Source organism: Acipenser ruthenus, chromosome 7, assembly GCF_902713425.1.
Source record: "Acipenser ruthenus chromosome 7, fAciRut3.2 maternal haplotype, whole genome shotgun sequence".
Taxonomy (NCBI): domain Eukaryota; kingdom Metazoa; phylum Chordata; class Actinopteri; order Acipenseriformes; family Acipenseridae; genus Acipenser; species Acipenser ruthenus.
Genome location: NC_081195.1, coordinates 22,171,867 through 22,193,078, shown reverse-complemented (window position 1 = coordinate 22,193,078; position 21,212 = coordinate 22,171,867). Strand labels below are relative to the sequence as shown.

Genomic DNA, 21,212 nt, shown 5'->3' with positions numbered 1-21,212 from the left:
CCACACGAACCCCTCAAAACAAACCCACACCCCCCCCACAGAACCCACACGAACCCCTCAAACAAACCCAGACCCCCCCACAGAACCACACGAACCCCTCAAACAAACCCACACCCCCCACAGAAACCACACGAACCCCTCAAACAAACCCACACCCCCCACAGAAACCACACAAACCCCTCAAAACAAACCCACACCCCCACAGAAACCACACGAACCCTTCAAAACAAACCCAGACCCCCACAGAAACCACACAAACCCTTCAAAACAAACCCAGACCCCCCACAGAAACCACACAAACCCCTCAAAACAAACCCACACCCCCAAAGAACATTGATCAGCCTCAACACTTTTTTTTTTTTTTGGTTTACCAGACCTCTCTGTGCTTTACAATGCTTCCCTATGCTTTACCAGACATCTCTGTGCTTTACAGTGCTTCCCTATGCTTTACCAGACCTCTCTGTGCTTTACAATGCTTCCCTATGCTTTACCAGACCTCTCTGTGCTTTACAATGCTTCCCTATGCTTTACCAGACCTCTCTGTGCTTTACAATGCTTCCCTATGCTTTACCAGACATCTCTGTGCTTTACGATAAGGAAGCATTGTAAAGCACAGAGAAGTCTGGTGAAGCATATTTAAAAGAAATGGTAAACTAACCCTTATAAAAGTTTCCCATAGTAAAAGCACAGCACAGTGTAAAAGCATAGGGAAGCATTGTAAAGAATAACAAACCAGGGTAATGTATCTATAATCTTTTCTAAGGGGTATGTATGCTGGGGGAAGTCAGTAGTTGTTATCGTGACTCGGAATAGCAGTGTCAGACAGACTGGCCCGCGATTCTCTGAGGAGCTGTCACCACTGCCCCAGGTCCAGTCATTGTATTACTGCTCTCATCTCTTATTTATAACATGGTAAAATCCAGGAATGGATCAGACCGCTATGCAATGGGAGTCCTCTTCCCATCCCTGCAAACTTCGTGCTGCCTTCAGTGTAGCTGTTTTCGTTCCAAGAGTCTGTCTTCAAGTGAAATTAGACTGTAGTTGGAGTAAAAGAGCAATGATTGCAGAGCGGTGTGAAGTGATGAGCTGGGCTCTGGGTGCACAGAGCAGCCTGTCTGGGGGGGTGGGGGGGGAATACAAACACAAATGCCCAGGTGTTGTACTCTGGTAGAGGTGGTTTGTAGGAGTGCTCAGAAACAGCTGCTGGGGGGCGAGGTGACAGATGGGTGAGCCTGTCTGTGTCTCCCATCACTCACACATAGACACTCACAGAGAGAGAGGTGCACAGAGTCTCTCACACACACACACACACACACACAGAGACACCGAGAGGTTCACAGTCTCACACACACACACACACAGACATGTTCAGAGTTAGTCAGAGTCTCACACACACCCACAGAGTCGGTGAGTCACACACACACACAGACACTCAGACATGTACAGAGTGAGTCACACACACACACAATCACACTGCAGTTTGCCTACACTTTAGATTTCATTAGCTTTCCTGGGGTCGTAATTGGGGAGGGATGTAGAAAAGGCAATGGATTTCATTTCTGTCCATCCTCGAACCCCTTTTTATACACAAACAATAAATTCAGTACAAACGGCAGGAACTCGTATTTTCAACCTTTATTGAAAAGGATGTACAAAATTCATAGAAAAGCTGAAACAGTCAGTCAATGTACACAAGTTTCTTTTTTTTTTTTTTTTCGTTTTTTGTAACCTACAATTATTTACAGCGCTAACCTAAAACCTTCCACAGGAGAAGCACTGTGCTTTCTGGGAACAGCAGGATTGAATCAATATCATGGCTCTAAGGGCGCGGTCATGCCTTTGGGCTTTTGCACAGCTTTGGGGGTACAGTATGGCACCCCAAAATCATTATGTGTGCTCACTGAATTGTACCACTTCAGTCTTTATTTATTTATTATCAGTAACTTTCAGAACTCAATCATAAGGAATTGATCAGTCCTACTGATATTAATATGTATGAAATATTAATAATGCCCCCCCAAAAAGTTTAATAAATAACATAAATTAAAAAATTTTTTAAATCAAATTAAAAAGAAAATATTCAGTCCTTTATCGGTATGTAGAATTATACTTCCCAATGCTAAGAAAATGTGTAACATTGTTTTTGTTTTTTTTAACTCTGTAAATCGCCCTGTACCTCTCCGATGAAGGGCTGGTCACATGTAGGGAATGGCTCACCGTCATAAAACAAACAAGATTTAAAAAATCAAAATAAAAAAAAACTCAAAAACAAGACAACCACTGTTTGAACTGTTTTAGGTTTAAAAAGTAAAAATAAAAAATCCGGGCCAGCGGAATTCACATATGAGTTTTCAGCAGTGTATGAGCGAGGACCCAGCCCGCCTCTCTCTCTCTCTCTCTCTCTCTCTCTCTCTCTCTCTCTCTCCCCCCCGTCTCCACCTCCCCTCTCAGTCTATCGAAGCCCACGCAGGTATCCCACAGTCAGAGTCTCTGTGATGAAGCTGTACAGTCCTCTCCACAGACCTCTCCAGTGGTGCCAGTCCTGCGCTTCATGCTGCAAGACAGGGGGAGAAGAACAATTCATAACCAAGCGTGTCATTTTACTCGACAGAACTGCCTGCTTTTAACACACGTTTAAGTGTTGGGTCCACAGTGGACTGCATTCTTGTGAGCTCTTTGCTGTAGGTCTTGTTGGTAGTCTGTTCTTTCATCTTCTCCATCTTTTCAATATCAGAGATGGAAATAAGACTCCCATTTTCTCCATTCCTGGTTTTAACTAGCAGTTTATTAAGACACAGCTGAGCATGTTATCTGTACACACTGGGGCTGATCCGGTTCCTAGTAAAAGCTGGAATGGGTGAAGCTGCTGTGCAATAGGAGTCTTATTGCCATCCCTGCTGGATACAGCTATGGCCAAAAGTTTTGCATTACCTAGAATGTTAGGATTGAGAGATAACTAAAAATATATACCTGTATATGAACATAATTTATTATTTAACATCATGTAATCAAAGAAACTACAAAATGATATCCTATCATATTCGACTTCATGAAGCAATATTAGTTAATTCTATGGGGGGGGGGGGGGGGAATGTTAAACTTTTGGCCAGAGCTGTAGTGGTGTTGAGCTGTGCTGTCTGCTGGAGGAGGGGAGCTCGTCTGTCTGTGGTGACAGGAGTCAGGAGACACCACCAAGAGCAGCTGCTCTGAGTCACCACTAAAAACAGAAGAGAGGGGGGAGGAGGGAGAGTATGAGAGAGAGGGGAGGAGGGAGGGAGGGAGAGAGGGCATGGTTGACAGCCCTAGCGTGTAGATCTGGCTTTTTCAGCTGATAAAGTAAACAGTCTTATCTTAAACACGGGATCAAAACAGATCTCTCTCTCTCTCGCTCTCTCTCTTTATCTCTATCCTGATTTACTGGAGTGCAGATTTGCATTGTACAAATGGAATCCGCTTCTTCCCTTTCAAGTTTCTTTACATTTTGATGATACAATTACAGTCACAAGACCAGAGCACCAGTTGTCTTTCTAATCTGTATTGAGGTACTTGTTGCTGAGCACCAATACACACCGTACCCTGACCAATACACAGACACACACCCTGACACACCGACACACACACACACACACCCTGACACACCGACACACACACACACACACCCTGACACACCGACACACACACACACACACACACCCTGACACACCGACACACACACACACACACACCCTGACACACCGACACACACACCCTGACACACACACACACCCTGACACACACACACACCCTGACACACCGACACACACACACACACACACACACCCTGACACACCGACACACACACACACCCTGACACACCGACACACACACACCGACACACACACACACACACCCTGACACACTGACACACACACACACCCCCTGACACACTGACACACACACACACCCCCTGACACACCGACACACACCCCCTGACACACCGACACACACACACACACACCCTGACACACCGACACACACACACACACCCTGACACACCGACACACACACACACCCCCTGACACACCGACACACACACACACACCCTGACACACCGACACACACACACCCTGACACACCGACACACACACACACCCTGACACACCGACACACACACACCCTGACACACCGACACACACACACACACACACACACACCCTGACACACCGACACACACACCCTGACACACCGACACACACACACACCCTGACACACCGACACACACACACACACCCTGACACACCGACACACACACACACACCCTGACACACCGACACAAACACACACATCCTGACACACCGACACACACACCCTGACACACCGACACACACACACACACACACACCCTGACACACCGACACACACACACCCTGACACACCGACACACACACACCCTGACACACCGACACACACACCCTGACACACCGACACACACACACACATCCTGACACACCGACACACACACCCTGACACACCGACACACACACACACACCCTGACACACCGACACACACACACACACCCTGACACACACACACACCCTGACACACCGACACACACACCCTGACACACCGACACACACACACCCTGACACACCGACACACACACACACCCTGACACACCGACACACACACAGACACTGACACACCGACACACACACACACCCTGACACACCGACACAAACCCACACATACACCCACAAACCCACACATACACCGACACAAACACACACAGACACTGACACACATACACCGACACAAACCCACACATACACCCACAAACCCACACATACACCGACACAAACACACACAGACACTGACACACATACACCGACACAAACCCACACATACACCCACAAACCCACACATACACCGACACAAACACACACAGACACTGACACACATACACCGACACAAACACACACACACACACACTGACACACACACATACACCGACACAAACACACACACACACACATACACCAACACTGACTAACTGACAAACACACACACACACACACACACACGCCGACACAAACACACTGACACATACCAACGCAACGCTGGCCAAAAGTTTTGCATCATCCTCTAGATAGAATGAACTAATTTTGCTTCATGAAGTGGAAAGAAACCTGCTGAATAATGTTACGTTAACATATTGAATTGCACACCGCTTTGTAGTTTTCTCCATATACTTAACGAAAAACTGATAATTGCAAAATGTGAAATATCCAACATGAAATACTGTACTACTATTATGGCTTCCGGTAGACTTTTTTGCGAGATCATTTTGTAGTTTCTTTGATTACATGATATTAAACAAAATATCGAGTTTATGTTCCCTTACCCTCCTCTGCTCGTAGATGTCATTCATCTCATCCCCGATGATTCTCAGTTGCTCGGCAACCATTCCCGACAAGTCATCTTCTTCTCCCTGATCAGGGGAGGCGGGGCTGCAGTTCTGGGGCGTGTCAGCCAGGGGGCGCTGGTTCCTCTGCAGCATGCCAGGCAGGGCGTGGAAGCTGGGACTCTCTTGCTGGACCTGAGAATCTACTGCAGAAAAAACAGCAAGACCATGAGGCATGTGTCAAATCAAATGCAATCGTTCTATCATTATTTATTTCTTAGCAGACGCCCTTATCCAGGGCGACTTACAATTGTTACAAGATATCACATTATTTTTACATACAATTACATTACTTTTTACATACAATTACCCATTTATACAGTTGGATTTTTACTGGAGCAATCTAGGTAAAGTACCTTGCTCAAGGGTACAGCAGCAGTGTCCCCCACCTGAGATTGAACCCACGACCCTCCGGTCAAGAGTCCAGAGCCCTAACCACTACTCCACACTGCTGCCCTTTGAGATTATCATCTGGGAGAGTGCGGTCATCTTTTATTCTGTGAATGCAGCAGTTTTGGGTTTTTTTTTTGGACTACACACTTCACAGATTGCTGATGAGCGCTACACCTATCTGGAATATAATAATAATAATAATAATAATAATAATAACTTGAAAAAGAAATGTAAACGACAAGTCTACGCTTTTTAAAATGTGTTAATGTTAACGCGTTTCTTTGTTTATTATTTGTAATAATATACGTGATCACGTTCTGGATTGGCCATTTCTTATTGTTATAATAAGAGATGACATTTCATTCAGTTTGGGGGAGAGGAGACATAAACCATGAACCAGTCCCTCCTCAGCTCCACTAGAGCCACACTGCTTCCCTCCCTCCCAGTCCCTCCTCAGCTCCACTAGAGCCACTGCTTCCCTCCCTCCCAGTCCCTCCTCAGCTCCACTAGAGCCACACTGCTTCTCTCCCTCCCAGTCCCTCCTCAGCTCCACAAGAGCCACACTGCTTCACTCCCTCCCAGTCCCTCCTCAGCTGTAACCACTAGAGCCACACTGCTTCCCTCCCTCCCAGTCCCTCCTCAGCTCCACTAGAGCCACACTGCTCCCCTCCCTCCCAGTCCCTCCTCAGCTCCAATAGAGCCACACTGCTTCCCTCCCTCCCAGTCCCTCCTCAGCTCCACTAGAGCCACACTGCTTCCCTCCCTCCCAGTCCCTCCTCAGCTCCACTAGAGCCACACTGCTTCCCTCCCTCCCAGTCCCTCCTCAGCTCTAACCACTAGAGCCACACTGCTTCCCTCCCTCCCAGTCCCTCCTCAGCTCCACTAGAGCCACACTGCTTCCCTCCCTCCCAGTCCCTCCTCAGCTCTAACCACTAGAGCCACACTGCTTCCCTCCCTCCCAGTCCCTCCTCAGCTCCACTAGAGCCACACTGCTTCCCTCCCTCCCTCCCAGTCCCTCCTCAGCTCTAACCACTAGAGCCACACTGCTTCCTTCCCTCCCAGTCCCTCCTCAGCTCCACTAGAGCCACACTGCTTCCTTCCCTCCCAGTCCCTCCTCAGCTCTAACCACTAGAGCCACCCTCCCTGTCTCCTCGACTCTAACCCTCTCATGAAAAGCAGGGAGAACGGCTCATAAGACTTTCTTTTTTCTTTTTAAACGGCTTTCGAGAATAATGTCACAGAGTCATTGTTCTCTGAAGATCACGGCAATCCACCTTGGATTGTCTCGCTGTCTCTCCTGTTATCGTTTCTCTTCTTGCCTGAAGCTCTGTTTCACTGAAGCGTGGTGGTAAGGTTCTGGCCTGTTGCCAGGGCAACCACAGGCCTGTCCGGTAACAAATGGGTGTTGCGCATTGGCTGGATGCCCAGGAGGATTATGGGACAGGAGGGGGAGGGAAGGTTTGCGGATGTCAACAGGAAGTGCTAAAAGATTCCCATGGAGCCAGGAGTTTGAGCAGGGTTAGAAACTCACACTCGCCCTGCTGCTGCCCCCAGTCCTGGGGTTCAGAGCTCCCCTCAATGAAGTCTATTATTATTAATATTGAAATGATCAGGAGACAGGAGTTTGAGCAGGGTTACAAACTCACACTAGCCCTGCTGCTGCTGCTGCTGCTGCACCCAGTCCTGGGGTTCAGAACTCCCCTCAATGAAGTCTATTATTATTAATATTGAAATGATTAGGAGCCAGGAGTTTGAGCAGGGTTACAAACTCACACTAGCCCTGCTGCTGCTGCTGCTGCACCCAGTCCTGGGGTTCAGAACTCCCCTCAATGCAGTCTATTATTATTAATATTGAAATGATCAGGAGCCAGGAGTTTGAGCAGGGTTACAAACTCACACTAGCCCTGCTGCTGCTGCTGCTGCTGCTGCACCCAGTCCTGGGGTTCAGAGCTCCCCTCAATGAAGTTTATTGTTATTGAAACCTGCTCAAACTGCTGCTTGGAGAGGAAGCTCGTTCTCTAAAACAAGTCTGGACGTGCCCGAGACACACATCGCGCCCTGGTTAAAAAAAAAAAGTCAGCAGAACCTCAGTGTACTGTCACAACTAACAAGCCCTTTGAAGAAAAAAAAAAAAAAACACAAAATACCTAACAAACAGTACAGACCTCACCACAAAACCATGAGCCACCTGCTCCCACACAGATAACGGCTCTGAACCACAGCGACCAATCAGAAACCCTGGTGTGCGCCGTGAACCGGATTCTCATTGGCTGTCAGCCTTGCTGCGCTCCGATTGAATTTTGAACATTCTAGTGCATGCTTTCTTACTTGAGAAAGATCAAATAAGGCAAGTGTCTGCATTTCTCGTGTTTTCATGCAGGATTTGCAAGACGGGCATTCATTCCACAGGGCGATGCAAAACCTTTGGCCCTAGCTGTATGCAACCAGTGGCTTCTGTACTTACGACTGTGGTGTTGCGAGCTGCAGAGTGGCGTGGGGGTGCCGTGCTGGGTGAGGGGGGGCTGTGTGCTGTGCGTCTGCATGTAGTGACGGCAGTACTGGTACCCCATCATTAAGGGGTGATTGTTTCTCCGTCGAAGCGATTCCACTCTGACAGCCTCGGACCTGCAGGTGCCTGAGCTGCCCCCTCCCCCCCCTCCTCCTCCGCAGTTCACCGGGTTGCCCCCGGCAATGCCTCCGCGCCTCTCTGGCATTCCGTCCTTCAGTGCTCGGGCCATGGGGGGCACCTGGTCCTGCGCAGAAGAGAAAGGGGTACAGTCTGTTAAATACTGAACACTGTGACAAGCCCGGCTGTATTTCTTCTCTGATCATTATCACCAACCTCTATTTCGCCCGTCGTCAATATCCAGGGATGGCAATAACTCACGGCTCCTATTGTATAGCACTTTGACCACAGAGAGGTGTGGTAAAGCATAGGGAAGCATTGTAAAGCACAGAGAGGTCTGGTAAAGCATAGGGAAGCATTGTAAAACACAGAGAGGTCTGGTACAGCATAGGGAAGCATTGTAAAACACAGAGAGGTCTGGTAAAGCATAGGGAAGCATTGTAAAGCACAGAGAGGTCTGGTACAGCATAGGGAAGCATTGTAAAGCACAGAGAGGTCTGGTAAAGCATAGGGAAGCATTGTAAAGCACAGAGAGGTCTGGTACAGCATAGGGAAGCATTGTAAAGCACAGAGAGGTCTGGTAAAGCATAGGGAAGCATTGTAAAGCACAGAGAGGTCTGGTAAAGCATAGGGAAGCATTGTAAAGCACAGAGAGGTCTGGTACAGCATAGGGAAGCATTGTAAAGCACAGAGAGGTCTGGTAAAGCATAGGGAAGCATTGTAAAGCACAGAGAGGTCTGGTAAAGCATAGGGAAGCATTGTAAAGCACAGAGAGGTCTGGTACAGCATAGGGAAGCATTGTAAAGCACAGAGAGGTCTGGTAAAGCATAGGGAAGCATTGTAAAGCACAGAGAGGTCTGGTAAAGCATAGGGAAGCATTGTAAAGCACAGAGAGGTCTGGTAAAGCATAGGGAAGCATTGTAAAGCACAGAGAGGTCTGCTAAAGCATAGGGAAGCATTGTAAAGCACCGAGAGGTCTGGTAAAGCATAGGGAAGCATTGTAAAGCACAGAGAGGTCTGGTAAAGCATAGGGAGGTATTATTAATTTTTTTTAAAAAAAAACATAGCAAAGTATGATGCAAAAACCATGTGGAAATGTACTGTGGTAAACTTTTATATCAGCACACAATTCTTCATTCTGGATATTTTTTTTTTTCTTAATGTTATAAAAAGTAACTCTGCAAGGTTTCTAAGGATCCGCCCGTTTCTTAAAAAAAAAAAAGGAATTGTGTCAAAATGGGGAAAAAAAAAGTTTCCTCTAATAATTTTTGAAAAAAAAAAAAAAAAAAAAAACGAGACTCAGATAATCCGTTGTCGTGCAAGGGACTGGGAGCGAGTTCCGCAGTGACGTAGTTTAATTGCTGAGGATTAGTATCGGTGTGTTTGTTTTTACTGTTTTATTTGCATTGCCTACTGCACGCACAATGAAATAACCCGCGTTTCGGCACAACCACATTGTGAAAGAGATGACATCCGAACAGGAGGACGCTTTACAGAGACACACAGATAGCTCGACCTCCTAATCTTACAGTGACGCGGTGTCCCCCCCACAGCACTGCGTACTACTTTTAAAGTGTCACAAAATAAGACCTGAGCCTTTTGTCAAACAACTGACAAACGTGCCAATTAACCCTTTCGTGCACGGCGAACTCATGTAGACAGAAAAAAACAACTTCTAGTTTTTTTTTCCCCCAGATATTTTCAATATGTCATGCATGAAAGGGTTATTTATTTCAAACCAGACCGCGACAGACAGGCGGATTATTAATTTCTGTCCTGTTGACAAACTAACGGGCAGTCTGCCAGACTGCTGAAGGTGTGGGTGTGTGTGTGTGTGTGTGTGTTTTTATCGCCCTATTATGTCAGCAACCTATTCTCCAAGCGACCGCTAGTCGGCAGCAGCGAGCCCTCCTCGTTGGTTTGTTTGTAAACAGATCCCTGTCGAGTTCCTTCTCGACTTCTTACGCAGTCTGCACACACACAGCGAACCCAACACTAACACAAGCTCAAAAAACAGAAAGCAGCCAGCCGGACACTCTTTCAAAATCACCACTGCAAAAAAAAAAAAAAAAAAAAATCTCTAGCAGTTCACATCAGCGTTTCTAAAGATTTTACAAAACATTATTCCAAACTCCACCCACCCACACACACACACTCGCGCGCGCGCGTGGGTATGCGTCTTTCCATTTTGCAACACAAACGCCAGAAGGCAATGGAAATTGTAATAATTGTGGAAATTGTTACGTCGTGTCTCGTGTCTTAAAAAAAACATCACGAAATGCAAAACACCAAAGTGGGTGGTGTTGCGACTGGCGCCGAATACTCGCCTTAGCATAATCATGCTGGTAGCCGCTAGCCTACCCGTGTGAATTCTGTGCTGACAAAACCGTGTCAGAACTTGTCGTCCCCCCCGTCCCCCCCATTCAAAGCTGCACAGAAATTAAATGATCTTTATTTTGCTGGGGTTTTTTTTGTAACAATGGTCAAGCGGCAACGACAATCTTACCTCCACGACTGAAAAATAACAAACCCAATAATACATTTGGTTCTCGTGTTCTCGAGGCAAAAGGTGTGACAAACGTATAACGTTCACTTACTGTCTTAAATTCACCCACTAACGAAACGTGCACAGCAAATGCATCGATGCAATGTATAGCAAGGCTGCGCATAAAAAAGTTACATACACACAGACATCTAATAATAATAATAATAATAATAATAATAATAATAATAATAATAATAATAATAATAATAATAATAATGTCCTCGATCGTAGAAAACTATTGTGCTATGTAAGCGGTTCAGCTGGCGTAACAAACATAACAAACTCATGCAATTCACCGGCAATCCAAAATAAAAGCATACGCAATTGCGTCGTCGCCATGGTAATCTAGGCAAGTTCTCAAGGACGATGCATGCAAGAACGCGGTATGAAAATCGAATTCACACCGGCGCGTCACCCTGCAACACTGACACAAAGAACCCGCACGGGCGCGCACACACACAGGCACACACACACACAGAGACACCCCGAGACAGACACACACAGAGACACCCCGAGACAGACACACACACACAGACACCCCGAGACAGACACACACACACACAGACACCCCGAGACAGACACACACACAGACACCCCGAGACAGACACACACACACAGACACCCCGAGACAGACACACACACACACAGACACCCCGAGACAGACACACACACAGACACCCCGAGACAGACACACACACACAGACACCCCGAGACAGACACACACACACAGACACCCCGAGACAGACACACACACACAGACACCCCGAGACAGACACACACACACAGACACCCCGAGACAGACACACACACACAGACACCCCGAGACAGACACACACAGACACCCCGAGACAGACACACACAGAGACACCCCGAGACAGACACACACACACAGAGACACCCCGAGACAGACACACACACAGACACCCCGAGACAGACACACACACACAGACACCCCGAGACAGACACACACACACAGACACCCCGAGACAGACACACACACACAGACACCCCGAGACAGACACACACACACAGACACCCCGAGACAGACACACACAGACACCCCGAGACAGACACACACAGAGACACCCCGAGACAGACACACACACACAGAGACACCCCGAGACAGACACACACACACAGACACCCCGAGACAGACACACACACACAGACACCCCGAGACAGACACACACACACAGACACTCCGAGACAGACACACACACACAGACACTCCGAGACAGACACACACACAGATAAGTGCAAAAGCCGACTTTCCCAACACTGCTATCCGCTTCCCCTGTAGTCGAGTTCATGTAATACAAAATGAACCGCACGCGATGTCATGCGCGACTAGCAACTCCTGTCATTGCTAAAACTGAACAAAAAAGACTTCGAGGTGGTGTCTGTGTCGCACCCCCTTCTCTCTCTCATCAGTGAAACGAGTCGCACTTCATCCTTGTGGATGCAAACTTCTCACAAAACCAGAAAGACGCAAAACCGTAAAACAATAATGTTGTAATAACACACACATAGCCTATATATATATATATATATATATATATATATATATATATATATATATATATATATATATATATATATTCATTCAACCATATTGCATATTCGTAACACCTAGTTTAAAAAGACATCAGAAAATTAAAAATAATAATAATTACAAAAAAACACCTCCAGCAATGTTATGTTAAGTACCCTTATGCACAGTGAAATTGTACTTTTCACTTTGTTATCCCGAAAAAAAAAAAAGACCAACAAAATACAGCTCATCCAACGGTCCGTCTCTCCAAACCGATACCGTTACACGATAACTTCGCACAAAACAACAGCCCCCAGCTTTGCAGAAGAGATTGCATTTTTTTTTTGCAGGCTTACCGCGGGTTACATGAAAGTGTGGTTGCACGGAGTTCGTTGCTGTTTCTCTTTGATTACGTATAGAAATCGGTTTGCTGCAGTCCCTCCGTCCTCACAGTGCCGTTGTGTTAGTGCCTCCTCTCGGGTTGAAGGACAGGCATGCACCTCCGCTCTCCACGCTCTCCACACTCGTTTTGTTTAGCTGAGTCAATGCCCGCCGCTCACAGCTGCGGCACGGCTTCACCAGCCACGCCTTCTCGCACGACTGACAAGTCTTGACTTGTTTACAGTCGCTTGACTACAGTATATATATATTATTGTGGGTTCGTAACGACCGCTCGGGTGATGTATTTAAATTAACTCATTTTTGCTTCATAAAGTCAAATTAGCGTTAGGCTCATCCAATGGATATGTTCCCGGTTGATGCAAGAAATATCCATATTGGGTTTCATCTACACGTTTTCTTTCTTTCTTTCTTTCTTTCTTTCTTTCTTTCTTTCTTTCTTTCTTTCTTTTTCGTTCTCTCTGTCTATTTCTTTCTTAATAAACCCACACCTCTTTTTTGTTAACTGTCCAAGTCTTACGCGCCAGTCAGTCGGCTTACACATTGTGGGTATCATGGTACTGCACTACCCCTTTCCTAACGATGGTTACCGCAGAAGCATCCGTTTTCGTTTTATCAATATTGCAGGCGTTCAAACGTAGGGAACATAATTATATTGCACTGCGTTTTTTTCTTCTTCTGCCGCTTCGTAACCCTTCGCATTTGGTTTGATGATAGTAGCCCGTACGTATTCATTTTGAACTGTATAGCTTAGCCGAGATCTCGCTTGTCCGGACCTTCAGTTTGAATACACACACTGTCAGTTTACCAGAGCCAGCAAACGTGGGCTTAACGAACGCCTTTGTAGTTTTTATTATTGTGGTTATTATTTTTTCCCTATAAAAACACGCCAGTGACAGTTTGCAGAATCGATCCGTCCCATTGCAGTGCGTTTGGAAAGCACAGCGGACCGTTTTCAGCAATCGCGTTTGCTTGTATATTTAGGCGATGCATTGCTATGTGTTTGTTTGTTTTAATACTGCTATTTTGATCAGGAAATGACACTCGGATGAAGCCACTGGGTTTTTCAAGGACGCAGATGCTCAACCCCAGTGAAGCTGTACGCGACACAAACTGGTTGTGTTTAACTCGCAAAATGTATCGATTGAACTGAGACCCAAACTGTCTTTCTGCTCCGCACGCCTATAAGCAACAAAGTCAAATGCATTGACAAAGTGGAGATTTAATCTGGCATTATTCTGATGGTAAACATTATAATATTTCAAGTCTCAACCAAATCTCTGGTCATTTTTGTGTATGCGACTATGGAATATATTTTTATTTATTATTATTATTATTATTATTATTATTATTATTATTATTATTATTATTATTATTATTATTATTATTGGTAGATATACAAAGCTTTCCCTTGTTCGTAAATAATCTATAATCTGACTAAATTCCAGCACAAATAAACGACACTAATAATACAATATTTTTTTTATTTAAATCATCAATAGATAGATAGATAGATAGATGGTAGATAGATAGATAGATAGATAGATAGATTGCGTAACTGTTGCGTAGGTTACATTTTTCAGATTATAAACAAACCGTGCATTGTTTCATTTGATTTTTCTAGTTCAGTAGCATCATGTAAAATTGTGCCTGCAAAAATAATACCCAGTACTTGTTATTCTCTTGCGTGTATTGTTAATTGTGTATGAACCTCTTTTAAACGTGGAAAAAAAAAGAAACAACACTTTGAATGCCTTAAAATTGCAGCATTGATCCAACCCAGGCTGCAATGCAGTCACAATTGTCTCGGGGGTAAGCGGGGGCGGCAGCGGCAATCACATTAGCGTCAAATGAATTCCCGGCGTATGAATCGGAACAGAGCGTCTATTGGGACTCTGGCGTGTGTACAGCCCCGGAACGCGCAGGTTTCACGATGGGGGGAATCCCCGAGAAGCGACATGTCCGGGCTTGGAACGGCTTGCCAAACGACACGACTGTGGGGGCGACCTGAAGAAACGTGTAGCCCTCGCCCGCAATACGGCGGGTCCCTTTTTGGAGAATGTACACCAACTGGAGAGTCAGCCTGGCCGTGTAGAATAAAGAGCACAGACGTGTGTAGTAAATGCATAGCACAACCATGGAAAAAAAAAAAGGAGGTAAACTCAAATTTTTTTAAAAAAAAATACTGTGTGGATTTCCACAGCGTTTCTTATAAGTTTGATCTTATTATTAGTTTATTCAGCAGACGCCTTTATCCAAGGCGACTTACAGAGACTAGGGTGTGTGAACTATGCATCAGCTCTCTGTGCTTCACAGTGCTTCCCTATGCTTTACCATCCCTAGCTGTGCTTTACAATGCTTCCTTATGCTTTACCAGACCTCTCTGTGCTTTACAATGCTTCCCTATGCTTTACCATCCCTTTCTGTGCTTTACAATGCTTCCTTATGCTTTACCAGACCTCTCTGTGCTTTACAATGCTTCCCTATGCTTTACCAGACCTCTCTGTGCTTTACAATGCTTCCCTATGCTTTACCAGACCTCTCTGTGCTTTACAATGCATCCCTATGCTTTACCAGACCTCTCTGTGCTTTGCAATGCTTCCCTATGCCTTACCAGACCTCTCCGTGCTTTACAATGCTTCTCTATGCTTTACCAGACCTCTCTGTGCTTTACAATGCTTCCCTATGCTTTACCAGACCTCTCTGTGCTTTCCAATGCTTCCCTATGCTTTACCAGACCTCTCTGTGCTTTACAATGCTTGCCTATGCCTTACCATGCTTTCCATATGCTTTATTACACATTGATAGGCTTTTACTATGAGAAACTTTTATAAGGACCATTAAGGGGTTCCAAATAACCAGTCAACGGACGACCAATTCAGGAGCTCTGAGAGAATCCGATTAGTGTAGGGAGATGTGTGTGTCTGTCTGTTCACCTGTCTGTCTGTGTGTCACACTCACATTTCTGTGGATAAGTGTTTCCATGGGCTCTGTGGCTTCTCATTCTTGTGCTGTGAAGTCAATGCTGAAGGTTAATCAAGCAGAAAGTGAACACAGTGGAGCTCAGCTAGTGCTGAGGTAGCAGCGATGACCTCACCAATTATAAACTCACACAGTCAGGCCGTTGCTGCCTCTATTCAAAGGGCTGTTGGTGTTGCATCAAGCCAATCACCAAGGATTTTCCTTAGCCCTGTACCTCTGCCATGATAAGCAAACCCAGCCAAAACAAACAGCTTCAGAGTCTGGTCAAGGTCAAGTCTATGTATATGTATAATATATAGCACTAGACCCTGATATTGATGCGATCCAGCCCTCTGAAATGTCTTTATAATATATAGCACTAGACCCTGATATTGATGCGATCCAGCCCTCTGAAATGTCTTTATAATATATCGCACTAGACCCTGATATTGATGCGATCCAGCCCTCTGAAATGTCTTCATAATATACAGCACTAGACCCTGATATTGATGCGATCCAGCCCTCTGAAATGTCTTTATAATATATCGCACTAGACCCTGATATTGATGCGATCCAGCCCTCTGAAATGTCTTTATAATATATCGCACTAGACCCTGATATTGATGCGATCCAGCCCTCTGAAATGTATTCATAATATACAGCACTAGACCCTGATATTGATGCGATCCAGCCCTCTGAAATGTCTTTATAATATACAGCACTAGACCCTGATATTGATGCGATCCAGCCCTCTGAAATGTCTTTATAATATACAGCACTAGACCCTGATATTGATGCGATCCAGCCCTCTGAAATGTCTTTATAATATACAGCACTAGACCCTGATATTGATGCGATCCAGCCCTCTGAAATGTCTTCATAATATACAGCACTAGACCCTGATATTGATGCGATCCAGCCCTTTGAAATGTCTTTATAATATACAGCACTAGACCCTGATATTGATGAGGCAGGGAATGCTTCGTTTTTTTTACCCGAGAAGCATAATTGTGGTCAGGGGGAAAGTCAAACTCAAGTATTTTTCTGTTACATTATTAGTATTATTATTATTTAAGTAAAAACATTGTGTTGCGTGTCCAGTTTTGTTTGTTTTTTTAATTAGTATTATTATTATTATTGTTGCTGTTTATGATATCACCTTGGTGGTTTCCTCTTGTCTGGTCCTCTGTGTTGAGTGTGTAAACAGTGCTGTGTGACTCACTGAAGTGTGTTTACACTCTCCTGTCTAACGATTTTCCTGTCAGCGTCAGTCCTAGGGTGGGGTTGATTCCTGGTTCTCACTTACCAATTCCTTTTTAAAATCACTTCCAATTCCTTTTACGACGCACAGCTCGGGCCAAAAGTTTTGCATCGCCTCGAATTTTAGGATTGAGACGTAATTTTAAAATGCATGAACGTAATTTCGATGTTTTATTTAACATCATGTAATGAAAGAAATTGCAAAATGATATCGCAATAAAAGTCTACCGGAAGCCCTAATAGCAGTACAGCATTTCATGTTGGATTTCGAAATGTCACGTTTTTGTCAGTTTTTCGTCAGGCAATTCAATATGTTAACGTCACATTATTCAGCAGGTTTCTTTCCACTTTAAGAAGCAAAAGCACTTCATTCTACAGGGTGATGCAAAACCTCACTGATGCACTTTACTTTTTTTCCCACTCAAACCCTCTGAAGTCAGCCTGCCTCTCTCTCTCTCTCTCTCTCTCTCTCTCTCTCTCTCTCTCTATCTCTCTCTCCCTCCCCCGTCTCCCTCTCCCTCTCTCTCACACTCTCTCCCTCTCTCTCTCCCCCCTCTCCCTCCTTCCCCATCTCCCTCTCCCTCCCTCCCCCCTCTCCCTCGCTTGTTTTTCTTTCTCAAGTTTACTTCTGCCTGGAAACAGGGCTAGTGCTGCAACAGAAGGCAGCGATGCCATTGGTGGATGCTGGTGGATCACATCAGCAGCTCTGCCTGGTGATGAAGACCCTGCAGAGCGAGAGGCTGTGCATTGCTGAGTGCAGGGGGGTCCCTGTCACTCCCCATCACTCCCCATCAGTGCAGATCTACTTCCACCAGCACAACCACACCTTGTTTTTCTAATGATCAGGCAGTCAGAGAGACAGGAAAGTTTATCATCCTTCTCCCTCCCTAAACTTTTTTTTTTTTTTTTTTTTTTGCACCAGGGTTTATTTAATGCTGGGCTGTTTTGCATCTAAATAAACTTTGCTATGCTTTTACCATGGGACACCTTTTGAGAAGGGGCTGGTTCATTATCTTCTCTTTGCTTCACTACACTTTGAGAAGGGGCTGGTTCATTCTCTTCTCTGTGCTTCACTACACTTTGAGAAGGGGCTGGTTCATTATCTTCTCTGTGCTTCACTACACTTTGAGAAGGGGCTGGTTCATTCTCTTCTCTGTGCTTCACTACACTTTGAGAAGGGGCTGGTTCATTATCTTCTCTGTGCTTCACTACACTTTGAGAAGGGGCTGGTTCATTATCTTCTCTGTGCTTCACTACACTTTGAGAAGGGGCTGGTTCATTCTCTTCTCTGTGCTTCACTACACTTTGAGAAGGGGCTGGTTCACTCCACTCTCTGTGCTTCACTACACTTTGAGAAGGGGCTGGTTCATTATCTTCTCTGTGCTTCACTACACTTTGAGAAGGGGCTGGTTCACTCCCCTCTCTGTGCTTCACTACACCTTGAGAAGGGGCTGGTTCATTATCTTCTCTGTGCTTCACTACACTTTGAGAAGGGGCTGGTTCACTCCCCTCTCTGTGCTTCACTACACTTTGAGAAGGGGCTGGTTCATTATCTTCTCTGTGCTTCACTACACTTTGAGAAGGGGCTGGTTCACTCCCCTCTCTGTGCTTCACTACACTTTGAGAAGGGGCTGGTTCACTCCCCTCTCTGTGCTTCACTACACTTTGAGAAGGGGCTGGTTCACTCCCCTCTTTGTGCTTCACTACACTTTGAGAAGGGGCTGGTTCATTATCTTCTCTGTGCTTCACTACACTTTGAGAAGGGGCTGGTTCATTATCTTCTCTGTGCTTCACTACACTTTGAGAAGGGGCTGGTTCATTATCTTCTCTGTGCTCTACACTTTGAGAAGGGGCTGGTTCATTATCTTCTCTGTGCTTTACTACACTTTGAGAAGGGGCTGGTTCATTATCTTCTCTGTGCTTCACTACACTTTGAGAAGGGGCTGGTTCATTATCTTCTCTGTGCTTCACTACACTTTGAGAAGGGGCTGGTTCACTCTCCTCTCTGTGCTTCACTACACTTTGAGAAGGAGCTGGTTCACTCTCCTCTCTGTGCTTCACTACACTTTGAGAAGGAGCTGGTTCACTCTCCTCTCTGTGCTTTACCGTGCTTTGCCCTGCTGCTTTTGCTTTTGCTATGTGATACCACAGTAAGCCCATATAAGGCTGGTACAGATTGGAAGCATTAACCATATCCTGGAGGTTAGCTCGGTGACATCATCGCCTCTGTTTACACTGCATGTGAGGAAACAAACACACACAAAGCTGTGTCCTCAGAGACACGCACACACACACATACACACACACACAGGAACACACACACCCACTGAGACACACTGACGCACACACACAGGAGCACACACTGAGACACACACACACAGGAGCACACACATGCACTGATGCGCGCACACACACACACACACACACACACACACAATACATTGTGGCAAACTTGTATAAGGACAGAGAGACAGACACACACACAAACACACAGACAGAAACTAGATGACCTCACCTGTAACCATTTACCTATAGGGAAAGTAAACAAACACACAGGGAGAGGGTGGAGGAGGAGCTGTTTACAGTCGACTGTTGCCGTGCATCTGCCTGTTAAAATAAAATTAGAAACACCTGCCATATTTCACACACTCTTTTCCATTCAAATATGGCCAGCCGTGCAGTCGCGTGGCGGACAGATTTTGCAGATTTCCAACCTCCCCGATAACAACACAATTTAAAACAGGGCTGTCCGATCAATGCCGGTCCTGGAGGGCCAATATTCCACTCCAAGTTTTACAGGTAAAATGAGACAACGATCGCCTCCAGGGTCTGGATGGAGGGTTCATTGATTCAGTTAAACGATTAAGAACAGGGCTGGAACAAAGACCAGGAGCGGAAGGGCCAGCCCTGGATTCGAGTGTGGTAATCATTGACGAATGGACTCGTAGAACAATTTTAACACCAGCATCTCGTCAAACTAGTTCAGTACAGCATCATCACCCTATTGACAGTGCTATGGCGGGTCTTTCTGTTTACTTCCTAGAAACCTTTTTATTTTATTTTTTAGAAAACAAAATCGCGTCTTTTTTTAACTGTTAATAATAAAGTATAAATAATTATCTGACTACTTCTCACGTTATGACGACATCACTTTAACATGCGTTGATGATGATGTCATTGTGAGAGAAACAAAAAGCGCTTATAACATAATGTTTTATATATTGTGCAATATGATGGCATACATAATATACTAGTATATATTGTAGAATACATGTTGTAACCTTCAATATATTGAAATACATGAATCAATATATTACATTATATTTTTCTCTCTCTCTCTCTCTCTCTCTCTCTCTCTCTCTCTCTATATATATATATATATATATATATATATATAGTAAGGGAAGTTGATGCCTTATACCAGATATTTTTAAAATTCTCAAGTGTGTTATTTAAAGAATAGGAGGTTTTGTCTAGGTTTATATTATCTAACTGCATATTCTTCCATCGTTGTAAAGCAGGTGGCTTGGAGTCAAAGGTCGGCCTTACTCTACTAGATGAGATCATTGAAACTCGGTCATTTACTGCGGCTGCGCATTTACTCGAAGATCAGGTGATTCGAAAGCACGGCGTGATATTTAGGTTTCGATTGGCAAGAGGTCAGAGATAATTATACAAATATGAAGTCAAGGTCTTTGCATAACGGGTATTGTTACAGGTCACGAGGGAACTGCGGGTATCGATAGGAATTTATTTGTCTTCAAAAGACACGTCAGCTTTCTCAAAATAACCGGCGAGCGACGCTGTTATTGCATATTATTGTATAGAGAGACAGAGCCTAATATCAAACTAGACTCTGCCAATGGCCGCGTGTCTGCTAGGCTTGTCTGCGGGTTAAAAATGTTATAAAACGGTTCATTGCCATGAAAACCAAAGACTCTTAAGAAAAGACTGTCGCCGCTTTATCACCGCCAACGCCACCTGTACAAAGTAAAAGTGGTTAATTTAACATAAGGAAAACGTGTTGTTTAGGACCAGTCTGTCATCAATGCCTCA

General features: G+C 45.1%; 2 protein-coding genes across 4 annotated transcripts in view; one reads left to right on the top strand and one right to left on the bottom strand.

Moving 5' to 3' along the window:
* Positions 1-1,620: 1,620 nt before the first annotated feature.
* On the bottom strand, positions 1,621-13,884 carry LOC131737460 (uncharacterized). 3 transcript variants are annotated; one of them, XM_059026636.1, is made up of 4 exons: positions 12,893-13,884; positions 8,299-8,587; positions 5,382-5,587; positions 1,621-2,554 (listed from the first exon to the last, which is right to left on the bottom strand). In XM_059026636.1, exons 2-4 carry the CDS (start codon positions 8,570-8,572, stop codon positions 2,453-2,455), a joined length of 582 nt encoding a protein of 193 aa, XP_058882619.1. In that variant the 5' UTR covers positions 8,573-8,587; positions 12,893-13,884; the 3' UTR covers positions 1,621-2,452. The 3 variants fall into 3 exon arrangements, with proteins under 3 accessions (XP_058882619.1, XP_058882618.1, XP_058882617.1); XM_059026635.1 differs by lacking the exon at positions 12,893-13,884 and adding an exon at positions 8,677-11,135 and having other exon boundaries at positions 5,382-5,584; XM_059026634.1 differs by lacking the exon at positions 12,893-13,884 and adding an exon at positions 8,677-9,618.
* A 6,847-nt stretch (positions 13,885-20,731) lies between these two features.
* Positions 20,732-21,212, top strand: part of LOC117416026 (coiled-coil domain-containing protein 9-like) — a 15,678-nt gene continuing 15,197 nt past the window's right edge. Inside the window, exon 1 of the mRNA XM_059026629.1 lies at positions 20,732-20,769. The gene's annotated coding sequence lies outside the window, so the exon portion shown is untranslated. The remainder of the gene's footprint in view (positions 20,770-21,212) is intronic.

What these genes read in the sequence shown, in the direction of transcription:
- LOC131737460 (XM_059026634.1), bottom strand. Translation starts at nt 9,489, where the DNA reads ATGCTTTACCAGACCTCTCTGTGCTTTACAATGCTTCCCTATGCTTTA. An exon ending in TGACGACGGGCGAAATAGAG is followed by an intron (nt 8,588 to 8,676) that starts GTTGGTGATAAT and finishes TCTTCTGCGCAG; the next exon opens with GACCAGGTGCCCCCCATGGC. An exon ending in CAGCTCGCAACACCACAGTC is followed by an intron (nt 5,588 to 8,298) that starts GTAAGTACAGAA and finishes TTTTTTCTGCAG; the next exon opens with TAGATTCTCAGGTCCAGCAA.